Consider the following 13,583-nt stretch of genomic DNA (forward strand, 5'->3'; position numbering starts at 1 on the left):
GCATCAGTTCCTTCTCAATTCCTAGTTGTATCCTGGTTCCTTGAATTTGCTGGACTAATGACCATAGAATAATGTGTAACAATAGTTAAGACAGGACTTTAGCACACGTTTACAAATTGTACTTGAGGATCTATAAACTGGGTCCTGTTTGGAAGTCATTTCACATATTTGGCTTTACTGTACGATTTCCTTTTCATGGTTAACATAAGTTTGAAAATTACTGTTTTAGCACAAAGCCGATGGCTCACTAGAAATATGAAATTCCTAAAATCTGAATAAAGCTGCTTCTTGAGTTAAATACTTCTACTTGTGCACTGTCTTAAATACAGAATGTGGGGCAGCTTCAAAATCTCTAATAAATGCACTTCTATCAGCTAACAAAATCTGGTCTATCACTATAAAGTAAAAAGTTCCCTTTAAGCAGGATTTCTTTATAAAGCAGTAACACCCATGCAGATAGGACAAAGAAGCTAAAGTATCTCACACCTCCTGATCCTGCAGTGCAAAAATATTTTGCTTCATCCTTCTTGCCAGGGCCAAACATTTGTCTACAATAGAAAAAAAGCATTACTAATGGGCAATCATTAAGATTCTATACTTACCATAGTCCTTTAATAGGTGAACTAGTAAAACAGCACCCAATTGTGAAAAATTCAGGGAAACCTCCAATAATTGGTTAGTCTGACCTCCAAATTGCAGGAAGCCTTCTAATCAGCAATTTAAAAATAATTCTTGCCCTAACTGGTTTGGCTCCGTGGATAGAGCGTCGGCCTGCGGACTCAAGAGTCCCAGGCTCGATTCCGGTCAAGGGCATGTACCTTGGTTGCGGGCACATCCCCAGTGAGGAGTGTGCAGGAGGCAACTGATCGATGTTTCTCTCTCATCGATGTTTCTAACTCTTTATCCCTCTCCCTCCCTCTCTGTAAAAAATCAATAAAATATATAAAAAAATTAAAAAATTAATAATTCTTGCTCCTAAAATTTTGATTATTTCCTCTATTAGGAATATCATTATCACTGTGGTGAATAGGGAAGAGGTCAGAGGGAGGAAATCTGCCAATATTTACTCCAGACTCACAAATGTTTTTTAAAATTTTCAAACATTTTGAACAGACAAGTACCTCCACTGAATGTTCTTCCTTTTCAGGAACTTCTGAACTTGCTATGTGAATTTCTGCAAATAGGCTCAAACACACAATTAAGGAGATACTTTTAGACTATATGTATCAGAATTGTAACATTTTTAAAAAATGACCTAAAATTTCTTCAAAACACCTTAAAAACAGACTCCTAATTCAATTCACATCATCAGCACTAAACTTCTTTAAAAACAATTATGTCATAAAAGCAAAAGACAACAACGACTTTGACATTAAGTTTGGAAATGAGGTGTTTCATGTTCCAGTCCCATGCTGCCTCTTGAGATGAGAAAAAAAAGTCAGAAGAATCTCAGTTGTTATCAATTTGAATGAATAAACTTGGTGCATTCTCACGCTCCAAATGAGTAAACTTGAAAAGTCAAATTTTTGCTTTTAGGACTGGATTCTCGTTGAGTGTTGTACTACAAAAGCTTATGGATTAGGAGGATTTCTTGCTCTCACAAGGGCATCCCAGTGTGGCTCGATTTCAGTTGTGGCGATCCTAAACAGGGCGTGGAGATGCTCATCTGTTAACGGCTGGCTCAAAGTGTGCTGGTTTCTAACCAAATACGAAAAAGCCTTTTCGCAGATTTCACTGCTATCAAACAAGGATGCCACCTTATAGGCAACCCCTTTGATAATCGGGTAAGTTTCAGCAGACAATCCAGCATAGAACTGTCCCAGGTCTTTGTTTCTGTATTCCTCCCAAAGGTCAGAATTTGCTTGAAGTTTTGTTAGCTCCATCCTTACTGCAATAGGTGCATGCTCGGCTTTAAAGTTAAATGGATTTGCAAAGAGTTCTAAGTCCTTTTTAATGAACTTGAGGTCCTTGAAATGTCGATCAAATTCTTTTTGCAGGCGGCAGATCACCACTTTGTACCTACCCGGATCAAGAATTTTGTCTTCTTCTTTAATATGCTGCTTAAGCTCATCAACGACTTCTCTCAAGGCAGCAAAGTGTGTGAGATTTTTTTCCTCAATATGTCTGTGCAGTAAATTCAGCTTAGCATCAAAGCTACAAATATGGTCAAATGCAGTAGCAGCAAAGACTCTATTGAATCGCAGTAGTTCACTGAGGTCTCGGAGGTGGTTCATAATATCCACCAAGAAGCCAAAATCACAAAGCCACTCTGGGTCTGAGAAATGGGCTGTTGTCGCCCCCACCGAAGCCAAGAACGCTTCGATCTCTCTCCTTAATGAAAATATTAGCTTTAAAGTCTTCCCTCTTCTCAGCCAATTGTTCAGACACCGTCCATTAACCCTTTCGCCGTGCTCTGACTCCGATGAAGTTAGTAAAGCCTGGAATTCGGGTCGCCGGATGCCTCTTGTCTTAATCAACAGTATCCAGTCCGATACGGTACTTATGACCTGATTAACATCAACATCGTAGGAGCTCAACAGCTCCAAGTGAAGGAATCCCGAGTAATGGATGACATTCCAACAGTTGGGGCTTACAGCCTTTTCTCGCATGTACGACACCAGTCCAGAGTTCTCACCAATCATCCGCAGGGTGTGGGTGGTGGTTAGTCCCACCATCCGCTGCAGGCTAAGCCCGGCCGTCTGCAGGGCCTCAAGGATTGCCGCCATGAGAGCACCAACACTGAAGTGATTCGTCAGGTTGATAATGGTCAGCAGCTCTTCCTGCACCTCCAAGTCCACGTCCACGCCGCGGACAAAAACCAGGAGGTAGTTCTCATAGGCCACAAAGGCCTGGTCATCCAAGGCCAGGGAATAGGCTCGAAAGTCCTTGGCTCGGTTAAAAAGCTGGCTGCGGAGGTTCTCGTTAATGTTCAGGACCCTCTGCCGGATGGTCTCTGGGGATAAATCAATGCCACCCAAGACGCCTACGTGGTCCGGCAGCACGTCATTCAGCATCACCTCCAGGCACTGGTACACAAAGTCTCCCTCACCCCCGCCGCGACCCCTCAGGGCCAAGAGGCGGGCGATGCCGAGGCCTGCCCGCGCCGCTCTCTCCTCGGGAGTGGGCGGGACCATCTCGGGAATGTCGCCCTGCCGCAGGCGCTCCACCAGGGCCTCCCGCTCGCCCTCCTCCACATACCGCTGGTAGTACCTGTGCTCGGCCTCGTAGTGGCGCCTGACGTCGCGTTCGCTAGCGGATACGACGAGGTGGGCGCAGACCAGGCAGCGGGCCCCTTCGCCCTCGGGCGGCTCCACCACCAAATAACGCTGGGTCCACTCGGGCCGGAACCCCCGAGCCTCCTCCACATCCATTTTGCTTCTCTTAGGTGTCATCCACATGATGCCGGAGGTTAGAAGAGCGGAGCAGATCTCCCGGAGGCTGCAGAGAGACTGGCGGAGTAGGAGCAAGCGCCAAACGCCACCTACGCTCTGCGCAAGATCACCCGAGTCGCGCGACACCCAGCTCCCGCTAGGGCATCTGCGTTCCGATTGGCCGAAAGAGCGCACAGTGATTTCTGTCGCGCAAGCGCAAACCCTTCTCGCTGCTGGGCGGAAGCTGCTTTAGGGCGGGACGAAGAGGCCCAGGAACCCACGGACCTAAGGAACTTGACTGACGTTCAAACTGCCCAATCAATAGCTCCCTCGCTCGGAAACGGTGCTGCCGCTGGAAAGGGTAGGGGAGGGGGGCCGCGCCGCGTACACAGAGTTAAGGGAATAGCGTAAGCACGAAGCACTGTAGTGATTGGCTGACGGCACGTCCAGTGAGCATTTCGACGTGGCCTGGACTCCTCTGGCGCCAAAATGTCGCTTGTAGCGGGCGTTATTCGGCGGCTGGACGAGACTGTGGTGAACCGCATCGCGGCAGGAGAAGTTATCCAGCGGCCGGCTAATGCCATCAAGGAGATGATCGAGAACTGGTACGGAGGGAGTCGAGCCGGGCCTCCTTAGAAGCTACGACTTAACGGGCCGCGCAGGGATGGCGCGGACACGCCTCCCTGCCCTCGGCGGCGGCGTGTACAGCGCATGCCCACCGTGGCGGAGGCTTTGGGGGTCCTGCCTTCTCGCTTCCCGCGCGCTGTCGCGAGACTTTTCTAGGCTTACGGGGGGCGCGCGCCTCGGGCTACGCAGTGTCGTTTTAATGGTGCCATTAACTAAAGGAATTGCCTCTCAAGTTATAGCCGCAAAAGATGCAAGTTTTCGGTGGGGGAGAAACATCTCCTTTCTTTTTTTTTTTTAGCATTTATTTGTTTTTATTTTTTTTGTTGCTTAAAGTATTACAAAGAGCATTACATATGTCTCCCCCGCCCCCCAAACATCTCCTTTCATCCTTCATCTTATCAGTTAACATGCTTATTCCAAAAAATCATGCACATTCAAGAGTACAAATTTTGAGTTCTATTATAAGTAGTCAAGATTTTAGGACAGGCTGATGACCGTTCTCTGGGTTTAACTTGTGATTTTCCTGTTGCCAAATTAGTGACCCCACTTGGTGCTTTCCTGTCCTTTTATGGCGTATTCCGTGGATTCTGAAGTTTGGAAATGCCACACAATGTGGAGGGAAAAGGTTAAAAACATGGAAAGAAAGATGGTGTAAACTGTAAACCTCAAAAAAGACATGTTCCTAACATTGCGTAAGAACTTCGTGTTAAAGTCAATTGTTATTAATGAAATCCATACCTTTAAAAAAAAAATGCCCCAGCGGAGAAGAGCACATTAAAAGGGATTTGTTGTGAAAACAAACTGCCCGGGAGAGGGAGAGCGGGACTGAAAGAACAGTGGGTCCGACAGGCCTGGCAAGGGCCAGGCGGGGATTAGGAGGCAGACAATAGAGGGAACAGGGAACCAGGGCTGGCCTCTGCGTTTGACTTTAATTCTTAAAGGCTGGCTTGTGTCTGCAGTGTTAGAATGAACACTGAACATGCTGGGCCTATTGTACTGTGCCAGACAGAATCCTGTACAACAAAACTAAACATTAGCTCAGTAGCTTATTATTAATTCCATAAGCAGAGACTTTATATGGATCCAGTTATGCTTTTTTTTTTTAATCGTCTAAAGCAGCGGTTCTCAACCTGTGGGTCGCTACCCCTTTGGGAGTCGAATGACCCTTTCACAGGGGTCGCCTAAGACCATCGGAAAACACATATATAATTACATATTGTTTACAATAGCAAAATTACAGTTATGAAGTAGCAGCGAAAATAATTTTATGGTTGGGGGTCACCACAACATGAGGAACTGTGTTAAAGGGTCGAGGCATTAGGAAGGTTGAGAACCACTGGTCTAAAGTTTTACATATGTCTCCTTTTCCCCTCCTCCCCCCAGCCCAGCCATCCCCACCCCAGGCAAGGCGCCCTCCCCCTCTCAGTGTCTGTGTCCATTGGTTCTGGTAATATGCATGCATACAAGTCCTTTGGTTGCTCTCTAACCCCCCTTCCCGAGCCATTTGTCTCTGAATCTATTCTTGTTCATCAAATTATGTAGATCATTATATCCCACATATGAGTGAGATCGAGTAATACTTACTTTTCTCCGACTGGCTCATTTCACTTAGCATAATGCTGTCCGGTTCCATCTATGCTGTTACAAATGGTAACAGTTTCTTCTTTTTTATAGCGACATAGTATTCCATTGTGTAGGTGTATCACAGTGTTTTAATCCACTCATCTGCTGATGGGCACTTACTAGTAGGTTGTTTCCAAATCTTAGCTATTGTAAATTGTGCTGCTATGAACATACAGTTATGCTCCTTTTAATATGTAAGTCAAGATGGCTAAACAACTTCAACTCAGGGGCTCCTGAGAAAGGTCTTTAACGAATTGTCTTATTTCTAAAATAAGGAATTTCTGTGTGAGGAATCCATAACTTATCTTTCTCACACAGCACCAGCCTAAGTCTGTTTTCTTTAGCAGGTGCTCTGTGCTTGTAGGCTATTCTCTGAAGGCACAAAATATTCATTAGCTTCTTTTTTTTTTTTTTTTAAAATATATTTTATTGATTTTTTTACAGAGAGGAAGGGATAGAGATAGAGAGTCAGAAACATCGATGAGAGAGAAACATCGATCAGCCGCCTCCTGCACATCCCCCACTGGGGATGCGCCCGCAACCCAGGTACATGCCCTTGACCGGAATCGAACCCGGGACCCCTCAGTCCGCAGGCCGACGCTCTATCCACTGAGCCAAACCGGTTTCGGCTTCATTAGCTTCTTAAGGAACTTTCTGCATTGCCATATTTTCTTTCCCCCAATATATATTTTCTGAAAGAAAAGGGAAAAGTGGAGAGAAACATGAAGAATTTTTAACGACATTTTAATAGAGCCATTTAGGAACCTGAGGCTCAATCAAGTTCAAGTAACAGATGGTTGAATTAGTAGAGAAGAGGGTAAGAAAAAGGCATGTGCTGAAGGGACCTACTTCTAACGTCACTTTCCTAGAGGAACAGAAATGGTGGTAAATATCCTATTGGAGATGATGGTTAGCCCCTTCTACCTCTCCCCTTTCTCTAAACATAACAGTGTAGTCACAGAGCCTGTAAAACAAAGGAAAAACATGGATCAGACAGTCTTATATTTATTTGGACTTTGTTTTTTATTCGTGGCTCATAGGAAAATTTGTGCATTCAGGTAGTTACAGACTGATATTTCTTTTTCTGTTTGATTTGCCAGTTTAGATGCCAAATGCACAAGTATTCAAGTGGTTGTAAAAGAGGGAGGCCTGAAGTTGATTCAGATCCAAGACAATGGCACTGGCATCAGGGTAAGTAGAACCTCAGACTCAGAAGAGCAGGATGTTTGCATGCTCAGTGAGATACCTGCAGGAAGTGGCAGAACCTTTCCCTGTTCTAGGAACTGGGCTTTAGTGGATGGGACTGTTTGACTGAAAAATTCAACAGCAACAATAATTGTTTATTGGTTCCTATTCTCTGCTGGGCCCTGTGCGGGGGGAATAAGGAGGTCAAAGGAGTGAGTCATGAGGCCATTTAAAGGATGAGTGTTGTGGGCAAAGAGAGCAATACCTGCAAAATCCAGGAAATGGAAGCATGCCTGACATATTTAAGGATCAGCAAGGAGGCCAGTGTGACTGGAACAGGAGATGGGATCTGAAAGATAAGCAGAATGTGGGCCTGTGGGCCTGTGGGCGGTTGTGAAATCTTCGGCTTTAACTCTGACTAAGGGGGAATGCTATTAGAGGGTTTTGAGCAAAGAGATAACATGGTTTAGTGAGTTTTATAAGAACCTCTAGTCTATAATTTTTTACTACAATTAAATGTATCTGTAAAATACATCTAGATTTTTAAAGAAGTTTTATACAAACTGGTAATCTTTGTAAAATCCATGAGACAGGATAAGATTGTCAAGAGAGTGTGTGCTGGTAGAGAAGAGGGCCAAGGGAGGTGTCCTGGGTTACTCCGCTGTCAGGGAGTAACAGAACCCAGCAAATGAGGCAGAAATGAGACCGGTGAGGAGGAAGGAGCACCAGGCCAGTGTGGTGTTCTGGGTGCCAAGTGAGCAAGTTACTGCTCATTTAGAAACTCTTCGCCTCAGAGGAATATCTCCTTGGATTCATTCAAGAAGAGGGAGATTCAAAAGGATTTCGAAAAAAATGAGTAATATAATAATTTACTTATTTTTTGGTATCTTCTAGAAAGAAGATCTAGATATTGTATGTGAGAGGTTCACTACAAGTAAACTTCAGTCCTTTGAGGATTTAGCTAATATTTCTACCTATGGCTTTCGCGGTGAGGTAAGCTAAGGGTTCAATAAATGTGTGAGCTATCCGCCTGTGATGACATTTCTTCCATTTGTCAGCATGTTTCTCGGTAGATAAACAAGATATGATACGATTTACTTGTTAGATAAAAGTAAATCTAAACAAACTTAAATTCAATTTGCCAAAACTGAGACTTGTTTATAAATATTTAATATACCATAAACTTTATCTATAGGGACCCCTGTGACATTATGTATTTCTTGATGGAAGAATGAAATACCACCTACAAAGGCTTCCTGTCCAAAAATAAAATGGGACTCTGATCAGTAGTTAAATTTCAGTACCAATACACAGAAAATACAGGAGCAAGGGAGCCCAGTAAATGATACTGAGGTTGGGAAACGACATGATAAAAGACTTGTTTCCTTCAACAAATAAACTGCAAAGGAAAGAAAAGTAGAGAAGGGAGCAGGAACCTGTAGATGACAAGAGATTTAAGAGCCACAGGAACCATCTCCAAAGTATAGCTCTTCCTTGGATTCTGACTTGAGCAAAGTGTGAAATTTTTTTGAGGCACAGATATTTGAACACAGATTGGTTATTTGACAGTATTAAGAAATTATTGTTAATTTGCTTGGTTTAAAAATGGCGTCATGGGTTATTTTTGAGTCCTAATCCTTTAAGATATATACTGAAATCTATGTGGATGAAATTATATGATGTAGCATTGGAATATATGTTATAGAAAATAGACAAAAATATCTTTGAGACTACCATAGTATCTTACTTTTTTTTTCCCTTCCCCTCCCCGCCCTGCCTCCCCAGCATCTTACATTTTTATGACGACATTCTGTGGATATGTTGTCATTCATAGACCTACATAAAATTGAATGACTACATAGTATTCTATTACATGTATATACTGTGGTCTATTCAGATGGTTTCTTTTTGAATGTTTATGCTCTTTGCTACTTTTTCCTGTGTAATGCTCTGTGGCTATTCATGTGCATACACTGTGTTTTATTCAGTTATTTCCTTAGGGTATATTTATAGAGATAACATTCATAAGTAAAATATGTATACTTTTCAAACACATTGTATTACATTCCTGTTGCTGCTTAGTGGCTTAAAACAACACAGTTGTTATCTTACAATTCTGGAGGTCAGAAGAGGGTGGCACTCGGTCCCAATTCAAGTGTTGGCAGGGCTGTATTCCTTTCTGGAGGTGCTGGGGTACCAAGAAGCTGTTGTGGAGTAGTTATTTGGGGGAGGAGAATTAGTTTTCCAGGTTTTTTATGTGAATGTATTCTATTTAATTTTTTAAAATTAAAAAGCAACCGTGACCCAGTCACTGTAATTTAGGTCAAACCAGAGTGCTCTCAAGCACCCTCTGGCTCACGGTGAGCCTGAATTGTTACAGGCAAGGGCAGAGTTAGGGTAACGACCCTGGGGCTCCCCTGATTTTTAGTATATGCCTCAGATCGAGTTCTAGCAAAGCAGTTTCCTTCTGGCTTTGCAATTTCCTGGGTCCGTTTCTAAGCCCATGACCTCCTGGAGCCTTTGCCTAGCTGTAGGGTATCTTTGGGTTGTTATTTCACTGTAATTACAGAAGAAAATTTATTGAGGGATTTCTGTGTGCCACCCTGGTTCTCAGCACTTTGTACATATTAACTCTTTTACTCTTTTTTTAAATTTATTTTTATTTTTTTTATTTTATTGATTTTTTACAGAGAGGAAGGGAGAGAGATAGAGAGCTAGAAACATCGATGAGAGAGAAACATCGATCAGCTGCCTCCCGCACATCTCCTGCTGGGGATGTGCCCGCAACCAAGGTACATGCCCTTGACCGGAATCGAACCTGGGACCTTTCAGTCCGCAGGCCGATGCTCTATCCACTGAGCCAAACCGGTCTCGGCAGCTCTTTTACTCTTGACCACTCTGCAGGGGGGGTTCTGTTATTACCCTGCTTTACATGTGAGGAAACTGACACAGAGTTTGGAACCCTGCGAGTTTGACTCCAGTGCCTGTACAGAGTCCGTCTGCCAGTGGCACCCTCTCTCCCTGGCGTTATGTAGTACTGTATCCTGTGTATATGCAATGTCTTTCCTTACACAGGTCTCAGAATTATTTTTAATAATGCAAATTAGCTCAATTACATAAACCAGAGAAATTCTCTGAGCCTGAGCCGTATTCCTTATTAATGAACCAAACCTGCCATGGGCTACATTCACTGTCTCCTGAGATGCTGTCACACAGACCCCTCACAGTGCCTGGTTGCATTTTTATATGCTATGATATCCTTGTGAAAGAGATACAGCCTTAGCCGGTTTGGCTCAGTGGATGGACCGTCAGCCCATGGACTGAAGGGTCCTGGGTTCAGTTCCGGTCAAGGGCACATACCTCAGTTTCAGGCTCAATTCCCGGCCCTGGTTGGGGCCCACAACCAGTCCATGTGCCTCTCTCACATCGACGTTTCTCTGCCTCTCTCTCTCTCTCTCTCTCTCTCTCTCTCTCTCTCTCTCTCTTTCCCTTTCACTCTCTCTCAAAATCAATGGAAAAATATCCTCAGGTGAGGATTAACAAAAAAAGAAAAAAAAGAAAGAAGATACAGATTTCAAAGGGAGAAACCAATCTTGATTATAAAGGGGAAAAATTGGTCATTTTTAATTTTTTTGTCTTAATTGCATAATTTTAAATTTATATTTCTAAACATGTAATTGCTTACAGAAATTTTGAAAAATGTGTACAATATGACCTATTTGGAGTGACTCTGATATCCATTTTTGAAGTTCAGGCTTTAAAATTGTTAGAAGACAAATCACTGAGAATATTTAACATGTTCTACATCTAAACAGAATTGCTATTTATACATTAATTATTTGGTGTTCCTTTTGGACTTTTTAAAAATATATATATTTTATTGATTTTTTACAGAGAGGAAGGGAGAGGGATAGAGAGTTAGAAACATCGATGAGAGAGAAGCATTGATCAGCTGCCTCCTGCACACTCCCCACTGGGGATGTGCCTGCAACCAAGGTACATGCCCTTGACCAGAATCGAACCTGGGACCCTTCAGTCCGCAGGCTGACACTCTATCCACTGAGCCAAACTGGTCAGGGTCCTTTTGGACTTTAAATATATTTTCCCTGTTGTTAGTAATTATGCTACAGATTCAATTTGATACCCTTCTTTGTTTTTAAAACATGTTATCAAAATGAGTGAACAGGGTGCGCATCGTTGCCATGTTGATAGTGTGGAAGAGGCAGTGTCGATAGCCTTTCCCTGCATGATGTGGCGGGGTTGACTCAGCAGTGAATTTTTTTCATTCCATTTCCTTTTCTTCCTAGGCTTTGGCCAGCATAAGCCACGTGGCTCACGTTACTATCACAACCAAAACAGCTGATGGGAAGTGCGCGTACAGGTACAGCGCTGTCTTCTTTTTTCATCGATGTTCACCCAGAGGTGTGTGCTTTACGGCTGCATCTCAGAGTAATCCCATCTACACAGCAATGTTACCTTTTGTGGCTGAGCTCTTGGGTAAATTTTCTCGCCTCCCTTTGGATTAGGGAAGGTTATTAGATAATAATCTTATTTGAAGATAAGATGTGACATATCACATGTGTCTGGCAAGCTGTCTATTACACAGACATATTCTAAGTGGTAGGGTATTGCTTTGAGCTGACTGCAGGGCTGCGGCTGGGGTGCTGGAGGCTCCTGGTTGCCCAGCTGGCTCGGGAGCCACCACTCCCTGCCACACGTGCATGCCTGGGCTGGTGTGCCTTGTGGGTGCCGCCGACCATCTGTCCTGCTGGCACAGTTTTCAGAAACTGATGAACGGCCTTGGAACAGAACAAAAGCAGGATTCAAGGAATCAGAATCACATCTTTGGTTTTTTTTTTAGGTTCTGGCCATTCACTGGTGGGCAGTTCTGCCTGTTTCTCGGTCCCTTGAGCAGACAGATGTGTGAAGTAGAGGGAGGTGGAGCATTTCAGCGTATCCAGCACTGATGCTAGAGGAATTTGACTCTGAATATAACTGCCCTAGGACCTGGGTGGAGGAGGGCTGATATGATTAGAATCCCTCCTCACAAAATGGGGAGCCTGAGGCACATCTTCCGTTCCTTCATCTCTGGGGCGTGTTTGCCCCTGCTCAGGACCTCCATTGGCTCCCATTCTGGGGCAGGATGAAATCCAGTCATCATCATGGCAGCCAGCGCCCTCCTAACGTGCTCTCAGTCCACCTTCCAGCCCCTCTCTCCACACATCCCCTGCTGCCGTGTTTTCTAAAGCCTCTATTTTTCTTTTCCTGGGTTATCTTCCCTGACCTCTCCTCCTGAAACTTATTCCTCCCAGAGCCCAGATGAGTTGTCACCTCTTCTGTGACACTTCCACCTGCCCCCACTCTCACCCCAGGCTGGCTGTTTCCTTCTCTAGATCACTTAGCCCGTTGTTCTCCACTTTTGGTAAAAGTCGGTGCCCTCACTAGATCAAGAGCTTTCTAAGGCCTGTCTTTGTTGCCAGGGTCTGTGCAGACCTGGTACATGGTAGCCCCTCAATAAATGATTGCAGAATTACTGAAAAAAATTGACTGTCATCTTAGGCACTGGCAAAACTATTCTTTGTAGCTCAAAACTCAAGAACTAAAAGGCAACATTTGCTAAAAGAAAAGGGATATATACACTTTTTGGTATCCAATTGGAATGGTTATGGAAGTAGTGGAAAAATAAAATGGTTATTAAGAAAATATATAACTTGGCTATATTTTATTTTATTTATTTTTTTTAAAATATATTTTATTGATTTTTCACAGAGAGGAAGGGAGAGAGATAGAGAGAGCTAGAAACATCGATGAGAGAGAAACATCGATCAGCTGCCTCCTGCACATCCCCCACCGGGGATGTGCCCGCAACCCAGGTACGTGCCCTTGACCGGAATCGAACCCGGGACCTCTCATTCCGCAGGCTGACGCTCTATCCACTGAACCAAACCGGTTTCGGCAACTTGGCTATATTTTAATGTGTCATTGGCATAATGTTCTTTTTTATCCGTTGGATAAGTAAGTATCTCTTCTGTTTCTATTGGATGTTTATAATCTGTTCTATTTCCTGATTAGAGCAAGTTACTCCGATGGAAAGCTGAAAGCGCCTCCTAAGCCATGTGCAGGCAATCAGGGGACCCAGATTACGGTGAGAATGGGACACGGGAGGGGGATTGTTGGAAAAGAATTCATATAAATATGGAAACAAAATTGTCTCTGAACTTTCTAAATAACAGCAAAATGCATCTCTGCTAGTTAATAGAGACCCCAGGATATCACCCTCTACACAAGATCAATGATTATCGGCTTTTGTCCACCCCCTCATCTTTTTTAAGCTGGGAGCTTCTTTTCTTAGGATGGCAGGGCAGTTGGCATTGGAAGAACCTTGAGCTTGGCTCCAGAAGAGGTCAGAGTCCCAGCCTTGCCTTCAGTGGTTGTGTGTCCACAGTCACGTCATTTACTGTCCCTTCACCTCACTTTTCCCATCTAGCCGGGGGAGTAAAGAATACCGGCCCACTCAGAGGGAGTTGGAGTAATTTGAGTGTGTCATCAGGAGAAAGTCCATGCTGCTGCCCTATTTCTGTGATGCCACATGTGGGCTCTTCCCATTCTGTGGTTCGGTAAAGCATCCCGCTGCCATGCATCCCACCTCTCCGCCTCCAGCCCCAGCTAGAGCACAGCTCCCGGACGCCACGTCCTGGGTTCGATGAGGCAGGAGGCAGAGTGAACTGTGCTTCCAAGTTCGTGTTAACAGGGATTCACTCTCAGGTGACCGCGCTG

The 13,583-nt window shown here is 44.1% G+C and overlaps 2 protein-coding genes across 2 annotated transcripts in view; one reads left to right on the forward strand and one right to left on the reverse strand.

Annotated features, from left to right (window-relative positions):
• Nucleotides 1-1,564: 1,564 nt before the first annotated feature.
• On the reverse strand, nt 1,565-3,559 carry EPM2AIP1 (EPM2A interacting protein 1). The gene has a single exon (XM_059664294.1). It carries the CDS (start codon nt 3,396-3,398, stop codon nt 1,572-1,574), a length of 1,827 nt encoding a protein of 608 aa, XP_059520277.1. The 5' UTR covers nt 3,399-3,559; the 3' UTR covers nt 1,565-1,571.
• Nucleotides 3,560-3,750: 191 nt separating this feature from the next.
• MLH1 (mutL homolog 1) overlaps nt 3,751-13,583 on the forward strand; it is a 33,693-nt gene continuing 23,860 nt past the window's right edge. The window contains exons 1-5 of the mRNA XM_059664252.1: nt 3,751-3,976; nt 6,722-6,812; nt 7,701-7,799; nt 11,114-11,187; nt 12,879-12,951. Coding sequence (XP_059520235.1) covers nt 3,861-3,976; nt 6,722-6,812; nt 7,701-7,799; nt 11,114-11,187; nt 12,879-12,951 — 453 coding nt within the window. The 5' untranslated portion in view covers nt 3,751-3,860. The remainder of the gene's footprint in view (nt 3,977-6,721; nt 6,813-7,700; nt 7,800-11,113; nt 11,188-12,878; nt 12,952-13,583) is intronic.

The sequence above is a fragment of the Myotis daubentonii genome, chromosome 14 (genome assembly GCF_963259705.1).
Source record: "Myotis daubentonii chromosome 14, mMyoDau2.1, whole genome shotgun sequence".
Classification (NCBI taxonomy): Eukaryota; Metazoa; Chordata; class Mammalia; order Chiroptera; family Vespertilionidae; genus Myotis; species Myotis daubentonii.